We start from the raw sequence: 24,228 nt of genomic DNA, 5'->3' as shown, positions 1-24,228 counted from the left end.
AAAAATGAACTGTAAAAAAAATAGTTATAATTGAGTGGATGGGTGGAGATGTAGATAAAAAGAATGCTGACAATTATTGAAACTGGGTAGTGGGAACATGGAGGATCATTAATGATACTATTCTGATTACTTTTTTATATGTTCAAAAATTTCCATAATAAAATATTTGAGGCTTTTATAAAATAAGAGAAATTTAAAAAGGTACTATAAACAGTTAAAATGTCTTACAAATGTAGTAGTGATGATAAAAAGGATGACTATTAGTTTATTTTTGATTGAACCATAACCCATAATAAATTGCTAATATTTAGCTGTATTTTTACCTATATAAAGGGCAGTTTCATTTGGTTCAACCTAATATGTTCAAATGAAAGTCACAACCTTAGGAAAGAATAAAGGTAACTGCCCTTTATAGTTACGGAACATACAACATTTACATCACTCATGCAAGGCATTAACCAGTCTCGCTAGAGATACTGATGAACTTTACTTTTTTCAACTTCTTAAATGAAGGATTATATTCCATTTACTGTAAAAATAAAAGTTTGCTTTTAAACAAAAAAAGAGATAAATGTGTCATTTTTTAAAAAGATAAGAACATTTTTCTGTTCACAGGAGTTATGATCGAAGTTCCAGGAGCTTAGATCAAGATTCACCTTCAAAAAAGAAGAAGTTTCAAACTAATTATGCTTCTACCACCCATTTAATGACCGGCAAGAAAGTGCCATCATCTCTACAGACAAAGCCTAGTGACTTAGAAACAACAGTATTTTACATTCCTGGAGTTGATGTAAAGGTAAAAACCTAATTTCCTAGGGTAAGGGATTATATTGGTAGCAATGTTTATTTTCTATCATATATGTTCATCTTTTTCTCATTATATTAAAATGAGACTTAGTGACTTCTTTGTCTAATATAGCCATATTCTGGACAGAAGAACATCAAAACTGCAGGTTCCCACTTCATTTATATAGCATTTGCCATGAAAGTTTGATGGCAAGAAGTTCGGTTTTTTAATAAATGGATATTCATAACAAACTTGCTAAACCTTGCCTAGTGCAACTTCATTAAACAACAGTTTTTTAGATTCTAGAATTATAGAATCATAGACTATTCAATTCGAAAGGACATTAAAGATTATCTGAAATGACCTTTTTATTTTAAAAAATGAAAAAAGCAAAGAAACTTGCCAGGATCACAAAGCTGACTTTTAAAAGTTAAAACAGTCTTCTGACTTCCAATGTTCTTTCTACCACATTTTTCTATATTTCTTATTTTCCTTATCTTCATAATTTTAATTTTAAAAGTTTATTTATTTCAATACAGTTGCATTACAATTCCAAGACGCTAAAGACTGAATCACCTAATGCCTCCAGGGGATCTTCCTTGCCAAGAACACTCTCCAAAGAGTCCAAGCTGTATGGTATGAAAGATAGTGCAACATCTCCTCCTTCTCCTCCTTTACCTTGCACTGTCCAGAGCAAGACTAACACCTTACTTCCTCCCCAGCCCCCACCTATTCCTGCAGGTATTTAAGGAGTATATACTTTATTTTTTGTCATTTTAAAAATTTTTAGTTATTACCTACTTGCTCTTTTGAGACTTTCCAATGCACATGTTTAAGAAAAAAGGACATACACTTGTCAATAATGACTATACAGACTTCATATATGGAAGTGTGGGCCAACCATTTTCACCTGTTTTTGAAATTGACATTACTTTAGAATATCTGTTATAAAATAACAATATACCAAATAGTTTACTTACTTAAATTTTTAGGTCTGTATATATAAAAAGAGTAGTTTTATGTAGCTCAAATTTGGGAGCTTATGAGCAGATGGAAATATCAAACTTGAAAGTACATTGGGTTTAACCACATTTATTACTTCTCTGTTGTATAACACATTACGCAGAATTTAGTGGCTTATAACCTCAACCACAGGTTCTGTTGATAGAAATGTAGGCACAGTTTGGCTCAGCAGATTTAACTCATGGTCTTTTACAAGATTGCAGTCATGACATTGGCTAGGGCTAGAATCATCTGAATACTTGGCTGGGGCTGAAAAATCTGCCTCCATCATGTCTCAGTCATGTGACTGGCTAATTGGTACTTCAGTTCCTCTCATGTGGGCTTCTCTACTGGGCTTCTTCAGTGTTCTCATGATATGGCAGTTGACTTCCCTCAAAAGGAGTGATCCAAAAGATACCATGGCTGAAGCTGCATTATCTCTTATGGCTTAGCCTTAGAAGTCACACACCATCACTGCCATAAGGTTTTACTCATCACACAGGTCAGTACGGAAGTAAACTACACAAGGGCATGAATACCAGGAGGCAAGGATCATTGAACGTCATCTTGGAATCTGGCTACCATAGCACATGAATGATACTGTACATATATGGCAGGATTTCCGAGAAAAGGAATATCAGACTAGACAAGAATTACTTGAGAAAGTTTCATTTGGCAGACAAAACTTTATATATAAACCTTTTAAAATAGTAATCATGCTGAGAATGCCTAATATCACTTTTCAGTTAACAAGGCATGTCTGTGTCCATTAAGTGCATGGCAGATATTAACCCCTTTTATAAATGAGGAAAGTTAAGGCTCATAGAAGTTGGATGTCTTTCCTAGATTTGAACAACTAATAAATGTTAAAAGTTGGAGACCTTAGCCAAAGCTAGCTAAGTCTTAGATGTTTTTACTCATTCTCCTGAAGCAGGGAAGCATTATAAGTATGTACAAGCTAAGCATAGGAAAGCCTGAAAACAGTGACATTTTTCTTCACTTGCCACTAAATATTGTTGAAGTTCTCTATATCTTCTTAAATGGGCAAAAGGACTAATGCTAATGAGAGACTAAGCAAAATACAAAGCTGAAAAACTGGACCAAAACTTGTGACATAGAGCAAGTAGGAATAACCAACTTATTATATGTCATTAATCGCCTCTGTATTCTAACATTAACATATCATTCCTATCAACCTGATACTTTTATTATTTTCTTGTAAGGCCTTAAATGTGAGGTACTTTGCTTGATTAAACTTTAATTTAATTCAAATTTCTGTTTAATTGGAACTTTTTATAAAATCCATTAAATGGAATTTATAAATGTTCTAGCCAAAGGAAAAGGAAGTGGAGGAGTAAAAACAGCCAAGTTATATGCCTGGGTAGCACTTCAGTCATTGCCAGAAGAAATGGTTATCAGTCCCTGCCTATTAGACTTCCTGGAAAAAGCTCTGGAAACTATCCCAATTACACCAATTGAAAGGAATTATACAGGTAAGCATCCTTCTTATATTTTGGGATCTTATTATATAGAAGGTTTTCTTAATGCGATTTTACATTATTACATAATATATGCAATTATAAATATTAAAGAATTGTAAACTGTAAAAGAACTTGAGAGATCATCTAATTGTCATTTACAAATGAAGAAACTAAGTCTTGGTGAGGTTACATAACTTTCCCATGGCTCCAGCTAGTTAATGACAAAATTAACATTTAGGTTCTACATCCTTAGTGTGTCCCTTGGACTGGAATCTCTTTGAGGGCAAGGATATAATCACTAGTTTCTTTGTACAGTGGTATAGCAGCAGGAAAATTTGAGTTTGGGGGAATGAGCAAGAGGTGTGAACACGGAAAAACATGTAGAATGAAGGGCTACAGAAGCAAATGTTTCCAGGTGTTCATACCTCCCATCTCACTAGTATAAACAATAAGGATCTTTTAATAAATAGTTTGCCTTTGATCTAATAATAAAACTTAACCAAATATTTTAAACAGCTGTCAGCTCACAAGATGAAGATATGGGACATTTTGAAATACCGGATCCTATGGAAGAATCAACAACATCACTAGTGTCATCTTCAACATCTGCTTACTCTTCCTTCCCTGTAGATGTCGTGGTTTATGTACGAGTTCAGGTGACATACTTCATTTCTTTCTGTTTGTTTTAAAGAGAAATGTTTTTCTTAAGTTTATTTGAACATTTCAACATTATTACTGTTTAAAAGTTTTCTTAACCTCAGGTTCATGAACCTTTAGTATGTTTATGATGGCTTAGAGGTTGCCTGAATATCTGTGAAGTATGTGTAAAATTTTATGTATATACAGATGCTCAAGTTATGATGCTGTTAAGTTCTGATTAACCCATCACAAACTGAATAGTATAAGTCAGTAATGCATTTAATACACTTAACTTACTGAACAGCATAGCTTAAACTAGCTTACCTTAAATGTGCTCAGAACATATTACTCTTCAGTTGGGTAAAATAATCTAACACAAAGCCTTTTTTATAATAATATCTTGAATATCTCATGTAATTTATTGAACGTTGTACTGAAAGTGAAATGCAGAATGGTTGTATGGGTCCTCAAAGTACAGTTTCTACTGAATGTGTATCACTTTCGCCCATCCTAAATTGGAGATCATCTGTATTCACTTTTCTACTAAGAAGTTTCATAGATCTTTGGGTTTTCAAAAATTAAAGCTCATACTTCTGTGGCAAAAATAAAAATATTTAAGTTAAAACCCTTTTTTAAGCATATTATGCCTTTATTTTGGCACTTTAATTTCTTGCCATTATAGTTCTTTCTGGGCAGATATAAAGTGTAATTGAGATATAAAGTCACAATAGTACCTTTGTTAAAATTTTTGCTAAGTGTTACCTAGTTTTTATTTAATATTTTATTCTAAAATGCAGTCCTACCAATAGGCCTTTGGGAGTATATATTAGCATATATACTATACCAAATATATAGTATTAGTATATATTATATATAATAAAATATATATTAGCATATATACTATACCAAATATAGTACATATTTAATTAAATGTTTATCAAGGAGGATTTAAAACTACTTGTATCAAAATTTCACGGTTTAGTTGATCCTCAATTAAAATCTAATAATCAATCTTAAGAGATGATGGTCATCTGTTCCAATTATCTTCTATAACAGTAATGTGGCCAAAAGAGCTTCAGTCTTACATTTTAGAATTTTTAGCTAGCTTTTTTAAAGGTCTAATAATCAATCTGTTCTAAAGGTCTAATAATCTTTTTTAAAGGTCTAATAATCAATCTTAACAGATGATGGTCATCTGTTCCAACTATCTTCTATAAGAGTAATGTGGCCAAAAGAGCTTCAGTCTTACATTCTAGAATTTTTAGCTAGGTTTTTTAAAGGTCTGATGAAAACAGAATGAATGAGGGTTTGAGGGTTATAAAACCTTTGGGCTGGGTGCAGTGGCTCACACCTGTAATCACAGCACTTTGGGAGCCTGAGGCGGGTAGATCACTTGAGCCCAGGAGTTTGAGACCAGCCTGGGCAACATACGGAGACCCCATCTCTACCAAAAAAAAAAAAAAAATTAGCGAGGCGTGATGGTATGCATCTGTGGTCCTAGCAACTTGGGAGGCTGAGATGGGAAGATGGCTTGAGACTGGTACGTTCAAAGGCTGCAGTGAGCCATAATTGCACCACTGCAGTCCAGCCTGGACGACAGAGTGAGACCCTGTCTCTAAAAAAACAAAAACCAACCTTTGTTATTATGAACAAGTTTAATATGAGCATAAATATTTTTAAGGTTCTGAACTATCTAAATATCTGAATACAGTCCCTCCACGTACTTAGGAGACTGGCTTTAGGACTACCCCTGCCCCCCACCATGTATACCAAAATCCACACATACTCAAGTCCCGCAGTCAGCCCTGAGGAATTACTAAAAAAGAAAAGAGACACCCCTCTGTATATGCAGGTTTTTCATCCCAAATACTGTATTTTCAATCCATGTTTGGCTCAAAAAAATCCATATGTTAATTGGACCGGCACAGTTCAAACCTGTGGTGTTCAAGGGTCAGCTGTCTTATTGTTCTGAGATGTCTCCTCAAATATTTAGGTTTTTAAAAATGATAGCATTTTGTTTATACATTTTGATTTTTATATCATGCTTCTGTTTAAAAAAGCTAGGACAATGAACACAAAATCTTAAGTATCAAATGAGTAAATATGATAAATATATGTAGACAGAAATGGAAATTAAATGTAACTTTTGAAATCCAAGGTGAAATTTCTTAACTTCCCTGTAGATGTTGTGGTTTATGTATGAGTTCAGGTGATATACTTCATTTCTTTCTGTTTAAAAAAAATGTTTCTTAAGTCTATTTGAACATTTCAGTATTATTTCCGTTTAAAACTTTTCTTTTATCCAGTTCCTAGAAACCTTTTGCTTTCTGTTATTTTTAGCCCTCACAGATCAAATTTAGCTGTTTACCAGTATCAAGAGTAGAATGCATGTTAAAGCTGCCATCCCTGGATTTGGTGTTTTCTTCAAACCGAGGAGAACTGGAGACTTTAGGGACTACATATCCTGCAGAGACTTTATCCCCTGGAGGTAATGCTACTCAGAGTGGAACAAAGACTTCTGCTAGTAAAACTGGAATACCAGGTACAGATAATGTTCTTTTATTCCTCTAGTATAAGGCCAAATACTATTTTTAAATAAATATTTTAATAGTAATTAATACATATTTTAAAATATATTTGGAAAAGGGGAATATTTGAGGATTATTTATAGAAAGAAATCTACAGTAGACCAATGTTTTGAGTATATTTCATGTGTTACTTGAACTTGAGTATCCTTTGGTTTCTACTTTTAGCTGAATGGCAATTAGACAGCATTTTGAATTTGGCTTGAATGTACATACTACAAGCGCTATGACATACCTACTATATAATAATCCACACATTCAAGTACTTTTGAATATCTTTTATCTTAAGCTATATTTGATATTAAGGAGTAATCAGTATTATAAATGGAAAATAAGAAACATAGTGTTACCTTACAGGCATTTCTTATCACACCGAGTGAACACTGTATCAAGTAGCAGTAGCATATGTATTTTTAAATGGCAAATTTGGTTATATAACTCAAATATGTGTTTCATAAAGGTTTTGTTTTTAAAATATAATTGATTTCCTGAGATGATAGGCATTCCTCACTATGTTAAAGCTGGGTGCCATTTCTGCCCTAAAAATGAAATAGAGATCACACATGCAAATGGTAAAGATTTTATTGAATACCTCTGAAAAAAAGAGACTAGACTGAATGAAAACTGGTAAGGAGACTGGAATATCGTTAAAATAGTGGTTCTTAACCAGGACCTATCTTGTTGGCAATATTAGGAGACAATTTTGATAGTCATAACTGAGGGTGTACAGCTGACAGCTAGAAGGGAAGCCAGAGATGCTACTAAACATTCCATAGTATATATGACAACCCCCTCCACTCCCAAAGAATTATCTGGTTGAAAATGTCAATAATGGCAAGGTTGAGAAGGTTTGCATTAAGAGTGAAAAAAATAAAATCCCAAATTCCATTTTTGAGAGAGGCATGAAGACATTGGAGGGGGAAATACCTTTCTGATTTGTAAGGAAATACAGCTTAGGTTTTGCGTCCTATTTTTTGAGAGTCATCTTAGATTCAAATCTTTATTCTAATAATCTCATCAAGCATCAGTTGGAAAAATTATTACAAACTGGCTTGTGAGAAAGCATCCCAAAAGTCATCTTTGAAAAATTGAAATTATATCTCTTAACACAATATTTACATGTATTAATGGGGAAATGGTTATAGGAAATCATTTGTTTTGCTGTATGAATCTTTGAAAGTTTTCACAACAAAATTGGAAAACAAAAAGGTTGATATCTTAGAAATAAAGCTTTTGCTAATGTGGTCACCCATTATCTAGTACTTAGCTCCGAAATATTGCTGTTGGAGTTGTGTTGTCAACAAAATATTGTAGTGGTAGTGTTGGTTTTTGAAAAACATTTTCTGATTATAAAAGTTACACTCACTATTCATTATAGAAAATGAAAAGTACTAAAGGTGAAATGAAAATGAGAATATCCCTTTATCCTAGGTAACCAGTGTTAACGCTGATAACACTACATTTCTGTAGTGATACCATATTTTTCCAAGGCAAAAATTGAAATATGGCCTCTTCTGCTATGTAACTTTTTAAAATTTAAAATATCATAGGTATTTTCCTAAATTATTAAATATTCATCTCTGAAATTAATGGCTGTAAGATATTCCATCGTTTTGATCATATACTTGAGATTCCGTGGGTTATTTTGCTTTCAAAATAATACTAAAATCAACATCTTTGTATGTAAATATTTTTAAACAAAGATATATTCTTAGGAGAAATTATTAAAAGTGGAATTTCTAGGTTAGGAAGTATGAACATTTTGAAAGTGTTTGATACATTTGCTTTCTGGTAAGACTGTAAGATTTCTACACTCTCATCACAGTGTGTATGGACACCAGCTCATTGTATTCTTCCCAACACTGCTTTAAATTTAATTTTAATCATTGTCAATGTGATGGATTAAATTTGGATTTTATTATTTTAATCTGTACTCTATTACTGTATTAGCTATTTCTTGGGAGTGGTAAATATATGCCCATGCCCATTTCTCTTTTGGTATGTTAATCTTTTTCTTAATGATAAACTGTCATAATGTCATAAATTATTAGCACTTAAATTATTATAGCAGTATATATGCACCATGCTAGGAATAAGTAGTGAAAGGAATATGAAATTAGAAACTTTTTTATGCCCAAATTTTATGATTCCTTAGAAAATAACAGAAATGAATAGCACCCCTCATTTTATCATTATATATTCAAGGAATGATGATGAGAATATATAGGCTGCAACAGTATCCATTCTTTCAAAGGATTTTTACTTTGTGGTCTGGGTCAGTGCTAGGGCATAGTAATAGTGAACTTAGCTAATAGAGATGGTCCATACTTACTAATGTGGAACCTAAACTGAATTTGGAGAAACAAGTAATAGCCCAGCAAACAAGCTTATTTTAAATGGAAACGTGAAGTGAGTGCGGGTTAGCCAAGCAGACAATTGGGGGAATGGACACTCCTGGGAGAGAATACAAAATCCACGAAGAAGAAACAATTTGGCAACTCTGAATAACAAAAAGAAAAAAAAGCCATTGTTAAGTGTGGAGACTGGCATAAGAAAGGTTTAGAGAGATAGAAAAGAGCCAACTCATATGGGAAAGCCACTGAAAGGTTAAGCAAGGGAGTGGATATGATTCACATACATACTTTTAGAATACCAGTCCAGCTGCAGTGTGGCAGTTGATTGGAGTAGGACAAGGCAAGGAGAGCAGTTGCTGTAGTCCAGGCAGAGTTAATAATTGCTTAAGCTAGAATGGCAGCAGTGAGATGGAAGGAAATGGACCGACTTTATATGCCTGAGATATAGAAATGATGAATGATAAATTGCATGACAGAGTCAGGAGTAGGAAGGATGACAGATAACTCCCAGGTTTTGGTTGAGCTATTTTCTTTTTATTTATTTATTTTTTTTTTTTGAGACTGAGTCTCGCTCTGTTGTCCAGGCTGGAGTGTAGTGGCGCCATCTCGGCTCACTGCAGCCTCTGCCTTCCGGGTTCAAGCAATTCTCCTGCCTCAGCCTCCTGAGTAGCTGGGATTACAGGTGCATGCCACCACGCCCGGCTAGTTTTTGTATTTTTAGTAGAGATGGGGTTTCACCGTATTGGTCAGGCTGGTCTCAAACTCCAGACCTCGTGATCTGCCTGCTTCAGCCTCCCAGAGTGCTGGGATTACAGGCATGAGCCACTGAGCCCAGCCTGGTTGAGCTATTTTCATGGGAGTATTCATTTACTGGAGATGGGGACCACTGGAAGAAAAGCAAATTCAAGGAAAAAGATCAAGAGTGCAGTTCAGTTTAAATGCCTGTGACCCATTCTAATAGGAGATCAAGTAGGCAGTTGTAATATATAAATCCAAAGGAGGTCTGGTCTGGACATACATTTTGGAATCACCAGCAAAATCATTTAATAATCTATTCAAATGGTCTCATATTTTTTTGTTTTTGGAATTTACCTGTCCATCCCTAGTAAATGTTACCAACAAGGACACTTGGCTCTCTAACAAGAGATTTTTTTACTTTCTGCTTTTGCATACCTTGCCCTGTTTCCACTGCACCCACTGAAATGTGGACTCCAAGTATATGATATGGATTTTTTACAGTATGTTCTCCCCCACTTTGCTTAAGCCCCAGCTATTTTGGGCCTCTTCCACTGCCTGCTTCTAGTAGTGAAGGAGAAAAGAAATAGGAAACCATGCAGTAGGCAAAATTGTTTTAAGGATGAACAGAGTATTCAACCCTGGCGTAAATTAATTGGAAAATACATCTAAGTCTTTATTTCAGTTTTAAGGATTTAAATCTATTGATCTGTTAAATCTATTGATTTGATGTTTGAGTGTTTCCATTTTATTCTGAAGTCATGTTTGGTTCTTAAAAACATATTATTGACTGGCCTTTTTTTCTCGTAGCTTATATTTTCAATTTCCTGTGCTCACTGTAGGTTCATCGGGATTAGGCAGCCCTCTTGGCCGAAGTCGACATAGTAGTAGTCAGTCAGACCTGACCAGTTCCAGCAGTAGTTCATCTGGCTTGAGCTTCACTGCATGCATGTCTGACTTTTCCCTTTATGTATTTCATCCATATGGAGCAGGGAAACAAAAAGCTGCTGTTTCTGGCCTTACACCTGGATCAGGAGGATTAGGTATACTTTGCATGTTTATGTCTTTTTCAGATTTACAGCATCTTTTCAAGCTTTCAAGCTTTATTTTCATAAATCGTAAGGGACATAGCCAAGATCAGATGCTTTTTATATTTTTCCTCTTTGATAATACCTATCTCATATTTACATAAGTAGACATATATATTAGGTAATTCAGGTGAATTAATTCTACAAGAATTTTTAAAATTCAGAATATTTTCTAAGCGATATACACAGCACAGTAATCTCTGGATATCAGAGATTACTTACATTATTGAAATATTTAAATGTCTTAGCAAATCACTGTCCATTTATATAACAAATTGAACAGAAGTAAAATTTTAAAGTGCATGGGTCACAATTGTTAATTTAAAAAGAGGCTATAATTTAAGTCAGCCATTTAGTGAAATTAAATTTCATTGTCACTTTAAGTGCAGATAAAACACTGCAAATGCATAAAAGCTTCTTATTAGTAACTAACTCTTGTATTTAAATAAATGATGAAAACATATATTCCATGTCAATTCTAGTTTCTATTGTTGGAGAAAGGTTGTAAAAATCACCAATTATGTTTATGGGTTTGAACCTCTTAAATTGTTGTTAGGAATGCTAATGCTCATTAGATCACTCTGCTTAAATTTTTACCTCAAGTGATTTTAATTCATGGCATATTACAGTGTATTACATAATTTTCACCTAACTAGACAGCTGTGTGTATATAGGTATATGTAGATATGGGGGTTATGTTGTTTGTTCGTTTGTTTTAAAGGGAATGTGGATGAGGAGCCCACTTCAGTCACTGGTCGAAAAGATTCACTCAGTATAAACCTTGAGTTTGTAAAAGTGAGTTTGTCACGGATCAGGCGTTCAGGAGGTGCCTCATTTTTTGAAAGTCAGTCTGTAAGCAAGTCTGCAAGCAAAATGGATACTACGTTAATAAATATATCTGGTACTCAATTTTATAGTTTTTAAATTAAAATATTGTTTTCAAAATTAAATAATGGCCTCTGTTTTAATAGTGTTTAAATATTAAGTCACTTAATGTTAAGCTTTCAGTGATAAGTTGATATAAAGGAGAGGAATGCCCAGCCTATGGTACTGTCTCAATCCAAGTAATAAATGTTAGGAATATAATTTCTGGATAAACAGACATATCACCCAAGGGCCAAGTATGCCTAATTAAGTCAGTAAAAGTTGCTTCTTTTCTTCACTTTTTCTCCACCATGAATTGTTACAGTTTCTTTTTGTTCTTCTAATTGTAAATGCTTAAAACACTAAAACGGGATGAGTGATGTTTAAAAATGTTTACTTGATGTCAGAAAACCTTGAATTGTGTGCATGTGTACTGCTGGTTTTATAAACAGCTATATATAATAACTATGGGCAAATCATTTCCTTTACATTGTGATTTGAGTGTTTAAAATTAGATGCAGATAGACATTCTGAAGAATCCAGAATACTGAGTAAAAACTTTCACAATTATGAATCAAATAAATATGGTATGTTCACTTAACCCAATATTCTGAAAATATATATTAAGCCTGTGTTTTAGGGTAAACTTTTACCTGAGATTGCTAGGTGATTGAGGGGAGCAGGCATGAATAAGACAAGGTCTTATGTGTAGACAAATAAATGAGTCCAGGATAATAAATGCTATAATGGAGCTTTCTATAAAGAGAAAGAAACAATAAATTCTGTCTTGTATGAGAAATCAGAAAAGGCTTCACATAGGAAATGTTATTTGGCCCACATTTTGAAAAATGAGTAGGAATATTCTTGGAGGTAGCAACATGGTATTCAATGGCACAGAAGCATCAAAATGTATGCTTCTGGATCATACTTTGATTTGCTGTGGCTGAAGCACAGGGTATAAGTGAACACTTAATTGGTTGTACAAAGTGGATGGAGCCAGAAATAGAGAGGCTAGAGGTAAAGCTGATAAAATAGGACCTGATTGTGGAGGGACTCATATCATATGCCATGCTAAAGAATTGGGTTCTGATGATTTCGGCAGTGAGAAGCCATTAGAAGTTAAGAAATGGGGTGATGCTTCAGAATGGTGTTTTAGAAAGTGACTTGATGGTAGCCTGAAAGATAGGAAAGAAAAGATGCTTGAGGAGGCTGCTGAAGTAGACTATGCAATAGTAGATGAGAGCATGAACTGTGGCAGTAAAAAAAGGAGAAAAGGGACTGAGGAGTGGGTTCAAGAGAGATAGAAGAGAATCCATAAACTTAAGTACAAGTTGTATTAGGGGCAACAGAGGACACAAGAATGCCTTAGACTTTTAGCTTAGATGACTGAAGGAGGAGTGAAGTCATTAACTTAGAAAATAAAGAAGGAAATATCTATGGGACATTTAGGTGGAAGGTTCTGGTAGGCAACTGACTTAGGGGGTATCGCTATGTAGTTATGGGCTCAGACAAAAACAGAAATTTTAGTTGTGGGAGTCACTGGCATGTAAACCCTATAGAAACTATGGTAGAAGAATAGAAGAGCACATACAACAGGAGTTGAAGAATGCTCCAGAGCAGAACTCTGGAAGAAGGCCATCAAAATGTTTTTTGTCTAAAGTTACTGCTATTAGTCTGATAGGAAAATAGTAGTCCCTGCCACACAGCTATTTGGTTTACAATTCCGTTTGAGAAAATTTGTATACCAGCTCATCCTGATGATTCATTTTCCATAATGGAAAAAGACTGTTGAGTTAAAACTGAAAGCTGGCTATCAGACTGATCTTTAGAACTTCTCTGAGGATTTCATGATAAAGTGATAATAGAATTCCAACTTGCCATCACCTCAAAAAAGGCAAATGGTACTAACAGTGTTAGAATGTGCTGTTTTTGTAATTTGTGGAAGAATGTATCACTTACTAATCATAATATGTAACTTAAGTATAATTCAGCTGTGTAATAACATTGTCTTATACCTACCATGTGAAAACATTAAAGGTTTTAGAAATCTGTACTAACAAATGTTATTTATGTATCAGCTGTTTGTGATATAGGGTCTGCCTCCTTTAAATATGATATGCGCCGACTCAGTGAAATTCTGGCATTTCCAAGAGCATGGTACAGAAGAAGTATTGCAAGACGTCTATTCCTTGGAGACCAAACTATAAATTTGCCAAGTAAGCTTGTTATGTAATTTTAATTCTGGTTACAGTAGCAGCAAGACCTACAATTGATAACACAAACATGATCTTACTTGGCCGGGTGTACCATGTGATGTGTTCAGTCATTCAAGAAATGTCCATTGGGCCCCTCTAAAATGCCAACCACAAGGGATATATTAGCACTGAGGATATATTAGAGAACCAAACAGACAAAAAGTCTTGTCTTCTTTGAGATTACATTCTAGCTGAATAAATACAGTTTATTCTATAACTATCCTAACAAATTAGTAAATTTGTTAGTACATTTATTCTATAATGATTACTCTGTAATCCTTTTAAATATCCAAGTTAATCATGGTTAGTGAAGCATGGGAAACAGAAGATGCTGGGGACATGTTACTATCTTACCTGCATTTGTCTGCTGGATTTAGATATTGCTGTAGGTAATGAAATCAAGAGATTTTTGGAAATGAAAAGTAGAGTCAGTTACATACAGAGGTAAATATGAGAAACCCTAAGTCTGAGTGTATTCCCTCACCTGTAAACTGGGACCAGAGGTCCTGTTTTGCTCTTTTCATGGAGTTTAAACAAAACACTGGCATGTTCTTTGCAAACTGTAAATTGCTGTACAGCTGCTAAATAGAGAACTAGAAGGAATATGTAATGTGATTAGAAATGATGGATGGGTGAAATTATTTTATAACATAGGGATTTTACCCTGTTACTTTGGATTTTTTGTTTGTTTTGTTTGTTTTCTACTAGCATCTGGCCCAGGGACACCTGATTCCATTGAAGGGGTAAGCCAACACCTTTCCCCTGAATCATCAAGAAAAGCTTACTGCAAGACCTGGGAGCAGCCAAGTCAGTCAGCCTCCTTCACCCACATGCCTCAGTCACCTAGTGTGTTCAATGAGCATATGACAAACAGCACCATGTCACCAGGGACAGTAGGACAGAGCCTAAAATCCCCAGCTTCCCTAAGATCAAGGAGTGTATCTGATTCTTCAGTTCCTCGAAGAGGTAACACTGCTCTTTTTGTTATCAGTAGCCCTACAGTGTTCTCAGGATACAATCTTAGTTACTCTCAGATTTCAGCCCTAACTATAGGAAAATCTATTCTTGAGGTTTTTATGACACGTCAAAAAAAAAAAAAAAAAATCCCCAAACACAGAAAAAACAACAAAACAAACATCTCAAAGTATTGCCATCAAGACAGCTAGATGGCCAGTAGCTTTACAAATGGATAAGGGGAGAGGAATTAGCATATTGTTTGTGTGCTCCATATGGGCTTGGCCTTGTACTTGTACCTGATTGTATAAAAATGAATGATGTGGTTCTCGTCAAAAGATTAAAACATAATGAGCAAATGCAGGATTCAAGATATGTACTAAGTCCATAAGGACACAAAAGACAGGCACCCCAACCGGCATCTGCATTTCAGAGTGGTTTCTGCCTTTGAGTCCTGTATTTGGCAATAGCACCTTATGATTTTCTTCTTTGTTAAACAAAATCGTAGGGTGATGCAGGATCTGTGCTGCTATATCCCATGCACACCAGAATTTCCTCTTATAAAATGGGGGCCATACATAATTTTATGAGCTTTCGAGAGGTAAAGCTGCCAGCACTTATAAACTTATTTAGTAAATGGTAACTATTATTTTAGAGGCAATAGGATAACTATGAAACATTAGATTCTAATACAAGAATATTATATTTTTACTTTTTGGATTATAGCAATAAAAATAGTTTTTGCTTTGTAACTAGCTTGGCATTTATGTGAATGAACATGTATTTGATTCTTCTATTTTTAGATTCACTTTCAAAAACATCAACTCCTTTTAACAAATCAAACAAAGCAGCAAGCCAACAAGGGACCCCATGGGAAACACTTGTCGTGTTTGCTATCAACTTGAAGCAATTAAACGTTCAAATGAATATGAGTAATGTAATGGGAAATACAACGTAAGCTGTTCAGATACAAAGGAAATGTATTTAATCATTTTTGTAATTTTTTTTTCTATTGTAGTAAAGATATCAGAACCTTTTTTGGATGCTAAATATTTGAAAAAGATAGTAGATAAACAATATAAAATGTTTTATCCTGAAAATGGCTTAATTCTAAGGATACTGCAATATAAAACATCATGAAATATATGTTCTATAAAAAGGGAATCAATTATAAGGAGAACAGAGTAATTTCCTAGCTAGGAGTAAAGCTTCATTATCAATGTTAATATTCAAATATTTACCAGTTTTTATATAAAGTATGTTTCATTGTCAAACCTGACCTTTTAAATAATCTGATTTAACTCCTTTTTAATTTAAATCCTGTTTTAATTCATGACACTGGAAGCTATATATCTAATAACCTCTTTTTCATTTTTTAGTTGGACAACTAGTGGTTTGAAGAGCCAGGGCCGTCTGTCAGTAGGAAGTAATCGTGATCGAGAGATCAGCATGTCTGTTGGTTTGGGAAGATCACAATTAGATTCTAAAGGAGGAGTAGTTGGAGGGACCATAGATGTCAATGCTTTGGAGATGGTTGGTATGTTGAAATTTTACAACTGATCTAACATATCCTTAAGATACATATATCAAAAAAACGCTTTTGGAAATTGATTCTCATGAGTTTTTCCCATGGACATGTCTGTGAAAATTAATTATTGTTTCTATTTTAGCTCATATTTCTGAACATCCAAATCAGCAACCCAGTCACAAAATTCAGATTACTATGGGTTCTACTGAAGCTCGTGTTGATTACATGGGCTCAAGTATCCTCATGGGCATCTTCAGTAATGCTGACCTTAAGCTTCAGGATGAATGGAAAGTAAACTTGTATAATACATTGGATTCAAGCATAACTGATAAAAGGTATTTATTAAGGATTACTTTTTGGACACTTTACATGACTGTTCTCAACATATTGTCTATCATCTGGTGAGAAAACAGCAATTTTTCTTACAAAACTCTTATTTATTATGCAATTAATACAAATTAAAAAGCTGGGCGGGGGAAGAAAATGTTTCTTGTACTTTTTCAGTATCTTCCATAAGACATATGACAAAGATTTTGTTTTATGCTCTAGCGAGATTTTCGTCCATGGAGATTTGAAGTGGGATATTTTCCAAGTAATGATATCAAGATCAACCACACCAGATCTGATAAAAATAGGAATGAAGCTCCAGGAATTTTTCACACAACAATTTGATACCAGCAAACGAGCTCTGTCTACCTGGGGACCAGTTCCTTATCTTCCGCCAAAGACAATGACTAGCAACCTAGAAAAAAGTTCACAAGAACAATGTAAGAATTAGAAGTAAGCTTTTATATATGCTTTTATCTTTCACTAAATATGTTATATTCTTAATTTAAAATAATAATAATCTGTATGCCCTACTTAGAAAATAGCCCACAGGCTCTTTATCCCACTCAGTTAGCAAAGGACCAGAATTTCTACCTGCCAATGGAATTAGAGGCCATCATTTAGGAAGACATCATTTGTTATCTCTTCCCCCTGCTGCAGTGCATCTGCATCCATACCCGCTCCACACTCTTGAATAGTGTTTATGACAATATCATGTTCTGGTTTAGAATGTCTATGGAGTCAGAATATCTGAATTTGGATTTATTAGGTGAGTGGTATTAAGCAGGTCATTATTTTCACTTAGTAATTGAATTGGCAAATATTAAGCTACAACCATGTGCTCAGGCACTATTCTAGGCACAGGAGATATAGTGGTGGACAGAATCACTACCCTCATGAAGCTTAGATTCTAATGGGAGAGAAAGACCATAGTAAATTTACTAACTAAATATATAAGATAATTTCAGTAAGAGAGACGTACTAAGCAAAAGAACACAACGGGAAGAATATAGAGAATGATTAAATGTGAGGATAGCTATTTTAGAAAGGGTGATCATTTAGGCCTTTTCTGAAGTGACATTTTAGTGGAAATGTGAATGAAAGAACAAGGCTAAGATGTGGGAGAAGAGAGTTCCAGGCATAGGGGGATATTGAGTCCAAAGTTCCCCTAGTAGAAACAAACTTGGCTTGAGGATCATTAAGGTTGCCACTGTGGCTGGAACAGAAATGAGCAAGGACGAAAATGCCGGACATGAATTCACAGAGGTATACTACATATAAGATTTTTAATATGATGGTTAGCTATCAGAGAGTTTTAAACAGATTTGATATCTGATTTACCTTTTCAAAAAATACTCCCTTTTAAAGCTCACTCTGGCTACTGTGTGAAGAACAGACTGTAGGCAGTTAAGAATGGAAGGAAACCATTGCAATAATTACCATTACCATTGTTACGTACATAGTTACATCATTATCGTAAGGAAGCCATTGCAAGAGTCCAGGCAAGAAGTGGTGGCTTTCACTAGGATGATAGAGATATAAGTGGTGAGAAGCAGTCGGAATGAGGATAGCTTTTTAATAACTTTATTTTCACAGAAGTAATACGTGTACATTGAAAAAAACGAGAAAACACAAGAGAAGCAAAAAATAAAACCATCACATTCCACTCAGAAATCACTGTGAACATCTTAGAGCATATACCTCCAGATATTTTTCTGTGTATCTGTATATATGCGTACATTTTAAGAAAATATCAAAATTCATACCATTTTGTAGGTCAACAATCTCCAACTTTCCATTTTGCTAATTATCTCCTTTAGCTTTCAAAACATTCAAATTTCCATGATTGATCTAAAAATGTCCTCTATAATGGTTTTGTCCAAACCAGTTTATCCAATCCAAGATCACAGGTTAAATATGGTTATGTTCCTTTGCCTTCTTTTAATTTAGCACAGTTCATTTTTTATATGAACTGACTTGTTTAAGAGATGTAGCCAACTGTCCTAAAGAATTCCCTACCTTCTAGATCTTTTTCAGTTACTTCCTTGTGGTGTCATTTATGTTTTTCTCTAGTCCATGTATTTCTTTTAAACTGGAATTTATATTAGGCATATAAAAATTGGGGGATGTTCTGCAAAATGCCTGGCCTGGATTCTTCAAAAAAACTCCTTGTCACAAAAACAAACGTAAAGGCTTAGGGAATTGTTTAAAGGAAAACATACTAGCTGAATACAATTCATGATCTTTGGTTGGATTATGGGTGAGAGGTACGGAAAACAGGCAAAAGGAACATTGTTGGAATAAATGGAAAATATACCTTGTATGTTTGATTAGTGCTTCTCAAACTTTAACATGCATCTGAAACCCCTGGAGATGTTATTAAAATATAGATTTTGATATATTAGGTACAGGTGGACTTAAGAGTCGGCATTTCTCACAAGCTCCCAGGGAATGCTGATTCTGCTGGCCCTCTGACCTTTGAGTAGCAAAGGAATATGAGTTTAAAAGCAGTACTTAAAATAAGGGGGTCTCCATTTGATTTCTAGGTCTTCCAGTTACTGGTTCACTTAACCTCTTTGTTCTTCTGCTTCTTCACTTGAAATCAGTCAAGATGAAATATCTAGTTTACAAAGTTATAAAGAGAATTACATAAAATTTCATGCAAGTACTTTGTAACTCATTAATCATTACAGACATATTAGGTTTTGGTTTTTCTTTTCTTTTTTTTTTTTTTTTTAGAGACAGGTTCTCACTGTCATCCAAGCTGGAGTGCAGTGGCATGATCTCAGCTCACTACAACCTCCACCTCCTGGGTTCAAGCAATTCTCCTGCCTTAGCCTCCCAAGTAGCTGGGACTACAGGCGTGCTCCACCGCACCCAGCTAATTTTGGTATTTTTAGTAGAGACAGGGTTTCACCACGTTGGCCAGGCTGGTCTCGAACTCCTGACCTCAAGTGATCCACCTACTACGGTTTCCAAAAGTGCTGGGATTACAGGCGTGAGCCACTGCACCCAGCCTCAGACATATTAGTTTTAATTATTTTTAGCAAGTTACTACTTTCCTTAGCTATATCCATCCTCATGCAGCGTCTTTTCCTAGAATGTCTCTTTATTAGCTATTGCTTAATGTTAAACAGGCACTGGACACTGTTTTCATCCCTTACCTGCGACTGTAGAAAGCAGCCACTTGCTGCCTCACTCTACCCTATTCAAGGGTACTCATTAGGCACTTCAGGATATTGTTTTTTGGTTTTCTTGCAGTACTTGATGCAGCACATCATCGACACTGGCCTGGAGTATTGAAGGTGGTATCAGGATGCCACATATCCTTATTTCAGATTCCATTACCAGAAGATGGAATGCAATTTGGAGGATCAATGAGCTTACATGGAAATCATATGACACTGGCATGTTTTCATGGTCCAAATTTCCGTTCAAAATCTTGGGCCCTTTTTCATTTAGAAGAACCAAATATTGCTTTTTGGACTGAAGCTCAGAAAATCTGGGAAGATGGTAAACTGACACATTTCCAGCTTTTACTTTCTCCTATCTTCTGTTATGACTATAAACGACAATTATATTTCTGAAGTCCATCTCGTTTGTTATCATGTATCTGACATGTTAAGGAGTTCACTGCCAATGAGTCAATATTTATAATGTCTGGAACATGTTAATTTCTGAACTTGCCATCTTACTCCATGTTTCTTACTTAGGCAATTGAAGTTGCTGCTGCTGTGGCTAAACATAGTCATGGTAATAGTTACTGTAATCTTTCTTATAAAAACATGAAGTGAAGGCAACATAGTGGTAGTGTGAGGAAATTATTTGCCAGTCAAGACTATATTATAAAATATATAGGCAAGGCTGTGCTTTTATCTCTACAGTGATAAACCCATTTCCTTTGAGCTTTACTTTTCTACTTGGTGGTTTCTACATTATGAGGGGAAAAAAATGTTTGATGTTTGATGCTCTCTTCATCTTACTAGGGACAAATCCAATTACTACTAATAGAATAATTATTTGTGAATTATTTGGTTTTTATCCTCATTTATTATTCATTTTTATAGCCTTCCTATATATGACAACTGAATTTATAGCTCTGAGGCCACAATTATCATCTTGAATCTAAATATGGTTTATTACTTTAAAGAAGTATTTTTATTTTGTTGTAGGCTCCAGTGATCATTCTACATATATTGTACAAACACTAGATTTTCACCTGGGTCATAATACTATGGTTACCAAACCATGTGGTGCTTTGGAAAGTCCTATGGCAACAATAACCAAGATAACAAGGCGTCGCCATGAAAATCCACCCCATGGAGTAGCAAGTGTGAAAGAATGGTTCAATTATGTTACAGCTACAAGGAATGAAGGTTAAAATTTTGAGTCTTTGGAGAGATTTTGTTTTTTCCATTTTGGATTCTGTTGACTGTGTTTAGAATTTAAATGGAGATGGTGTTTTCATTTCCTTAAACAATTTTCATTTCCTTAAACAATTTTCATTTTAATCTTGCTGGCTGACACAAGTAATAATTATTTAATACCACCCTGGTAATGCGGCATCTCATGGACTCAAATTATTTTAAATGTAATTGAAAACATTCTAAATAAAATTGGCTTTAAATAAAATTAAGTTTATTACATTGAGAAATATTTTAGGAAATATTTAGGAATGATTCTGGAAAAATATTTTTCTAGTAATGCTAAAAAAATGGAGGTTTGGGGAGGTTGTTACACAACTAAATAATGGAATACCACAAACTTAAAGTTCGAATAGCTAGAACAAAATGAAACCAAATATTATTATTCTATCAAGTTGTAAGTTTAAAAGAAAGTGCTTTTGATGGTTTTTTTTTTCATTTGATTAGATACAACAGTCTTGTGATTATGTGGTCATGATAACTTATTTTGTGGTGCTTTTGGGATTTGGGTTTATAGTATTGCTTTTACCAATTATCTCTGTGTATTGGAAAGCTGACTAGATTGACAGGTGTTGAGACTTTTCAATGTTTTACATAAAAATGACCTTTTTTCTTTTTCTTTTTTTTTTTTTTTTTGAGACAGAGTCTTGCTCTGTTACCCAGACTGAAGTGCAGTGGCACGATCTTGGCTCACTGCAACCTCCATTTCGTGGGTTCAAGCGATTCTCCTGCCTCAGCCTCCTGAGTAGCTGGGATTATAGGCATGCGCCACCACGCCCGGCTAATTTTTGTATTTTTAGTAGACAGAGGGTTTCACCATGTTGGTCAGGCTAGTCTCGAACCCCTGACCTCCTGATACACCTGCCTCAGCCTCCCAAAGTGCTGGGATCACAGGCATGAGCCACCACGCCCAGCCAAATATGACCTTTTTTTCAAAATGGAAAAGATGACGATTAGGCCCCATGAGAACAGTTACCATGGAATAGGCCATCTCATGGATTGAATAGAGACTGTTAAAAATGTTCCTAGAACAAAGGAGAATAAGAAAGTGAATCAGAAGATTATGCCTGTATTGACTATTTTACCTTCCAAACAGGGATTTGGGGGAAGGGGGATCTTTATGGCTGGAGTGTTCTAAAGTGTCTATTAGCATAATGAACTGCTGTCTGAAGAAAAATACTAATTATTATAATTCTAAGATCTATAAAAGATCTTTATAAAACTAAGATCTATAGTTTAATCATAGCACATATGTTGGGGAAAATCAGTACTTCTACCTGATTTCAAGACCAGGATCCCATTTAATCTCAGATTCTTTAAGAGTGAAGTGTTCAATCTATGGAGCCCTTTGGGCTTAGTGAAATTGCACCTTCAGACATGAATTCAATTGAGAATAATATTCATTTTAAAACCCCAGAAACCAAAGCTAGAATGTATTGGGTTTATACAAATCCTATTATAAAGCTTTGGTCTTGACAACAGTGAGATACTGATACAGATATACTACGTATATCTATATACATACATATGTATAGATATACATATGTGTATATATATAGATATACGTATGTGTCTATGTATATATCTGTATACATAGATATATGTAGTATGTCTATATCTATATATAATGTGGTTCTTTCCAACTTTTGAAATAATAGTTCTGTATATTATAGTTGTCTTGAAAGCCATATAGGCTTGTCAATGCCTATTTTAATTTGACTCTCTATCATTATGCATGTAGAGCTAAATCTACTTCGTAATGTTGATGCTAACAACACTGAGAATAGCACTACTGTGAAGAATTCTAGTTTGTTGAGTGGATTCAGAGGAGGTTCTAGCTACAACCATGAAACAGAGACTATCTTTGCATTACCAAGGATGCAGCTTGACTTTAAATCCATTCATGTTCAAGAACCACAGGAGCCTTCATTACAGGGTATGTAGAAAAACAATTTAAAGTTAATAAGAAAATACGAAAGGCACTTCAAACTACTGCTGTCTTCCCATGGATTTTTTGTAATATTAATATCTAATGAAATTGATTTTCTAGGCAAAATTGATTTATTTTCTTATCAGCTATATGACCTCTGGAAAATTATTTAACCAACTTATACCTCTCTCTCCTCAGTAAAATGAAGAAGAATAATTGGACTTTATTTATAGGACTATTATGAGGAATAAATGGCATATATAGGTTGAGCATCCCAATCCAAAAATCTGAAATGCCCTAAAATCCAAAATATTTTGAACACTCACATGACACTCACAGGAAATGCTCATTGGAGATTTCAGATTTTGGATTGGGGTTCTAAAACCACTAAGTATAATGCAAATATTCCAGAATCCAAAATTTGAAAGACATCTGATCCCAAGCATAATTGGATAAGGGATACTCAATCTGTACTAGGAAAGTGCTTAACAAACTATCATCATCCTATAAATCACATACAGATATTACTCATTTCTTTACAGTTACATTTCATGTGGATACATTTACATAGACCTATATAAATCCTTATTAATGGGAAGATGACTCATTTTATTAAATCTTTTACCATATTATTGCAGATGCCAGCCTGAAGCCAAAAGTAGAATGTAGTGTGGTGACAGAGTTCACTGACCACATTTGTGTGACTATGGATGCTGAGCTCATCATGTTTCTTCATGATTTAGTGTCAGCTTATCTTAAAGAAAAAGAAAAAGGTGGGTGGAATACTCTTTTTCTTTTAGGCTGCAGGAATGGCGGCTGTGAATGCCATTTACATGAATTGTTATGGTCTAATGAGAAAATGAGTGGAATATATCTCCTGTGAGTTGAAGATATCAGTAAATAGTGTTAGTAAGACTATCACAGACTTTCTGAGTACTTGCTATATATACAGCACCAATGGTGTTTTATACTTTACAAAGTGTTTCTGTATATATTCTCTTATGTACATTTTCAGTTAGATCTTACAGGAGATTCTTGAAAAATAGGAAAATGTGACAAAATACTGCAAATCAAAGTGAAATGACTAAAGAAACAACTACATAATAAAGAAGCATGAGTTATTTACCTAATGGTGAAAACTGAATTGAGAAAGCTGATAAATGTTTGGAATGCAGAAAACATTTTCTTTTTAATACATAAATTACTTAAATCTCAGTGGTGGTATTTGGGTTCATGAGCTTGCTAACATTGGTTTACACACTGGTAGCTTAATGT

The 24,228-nt window shown here is 34.5% G+C and overlaps 1 protein-coding gene across 6 annotated transcripts in view; it reads left to right on the top strand.

Moving 5' to 3' along the window:
* Nucleotides 1-24,228, top strand: part of KIAA1109 (KIAA1109 ortholog) — a 219,349-nt gene that overhangs the window by 189,762 nt on the left and 5,359 nt on the right. For 3 of the 6 annotated variants that reach the window (XM_030815739.1, XM_030815740.1, XM_030815738.1), the window contains 17 exons: nt 616-796; nt 1,327-1,528; nt 3,121-3,282; nt 3,787-3,926; nt 6,250-6,451; nt 10,426-10,626; nt 11,393-11,572; nt 13,614-13,751; nt 14,499-14,756; nt 15,548-15,698; nt 16,124-16,281; nt 16,415-16,607; nt 16,822-17,039; nt 19,861-20,112; nt 20,772-20,975; nt 22,765-22,959; nt 23,592-23,726. In XM_030815739.1, coding sequence (XP_030671599.1) covers nt 616-796; nt 1,327-1,528; nt 3,121-3,282; nt 3,787-3,926; nt 6,250-6,451; nt 10,426-10,626; nt 11,393-11,572; nt 13,614-13,751; nt 14,499-14,756; nt 15,548-15,698; nt 16,124-16,281; nt 16,415-16,607; nt 16,822-17,039; nt 19,861-20,112; nt 20,772-20,975; nt 22,765-22,959; nt 23,592-23,726 — 3,170 coding nt within the window. Of the gene's footprint in view, nt 1-615; nt 797-1,326; nt 1,529-3,120; nt 3,283-3,786; nt 3,927-6,249; nt 6,452-10,425; nt 10,627-11,392; nt 11,573-13,613; nt 13,752-14,498; nt 14,757-15,547; nt 15,699-16,123; nt 16,282-16,414; nt 16,608-16,821; nt 17,053-19,860; nt 20,113-20,771; nt 20,976-22,764; nt 22,960-23,591; nt 23,727-24,228 lie in introns of those variants that run through there. The other 3 variants (XM_030815741.1, XM_030815742.1, XM_030815743.1) reach the window with 3 other exon arrangements.

The sequence above is a fragment of the Nomascus leucogenys genome, chromosome 7b (assembly GCF_006542625.1).
Source record: "Nomascus leucogenys isolate Asia chromosome 7b, Asia_NLE_v1, whole genome shotgun sequence".
In the NCBI taxonomy this organism is placed as follows: Eukaryota; Metazoa; Chordata; class Mammalia; order Primates; family Hylobatidae; genus Nomascus; species Nomascus leucogenys.
Note: the sequence above shows the minus strand (reverse complement) of the source record. Positions and strands in the feature narration are given on the sequence as shown.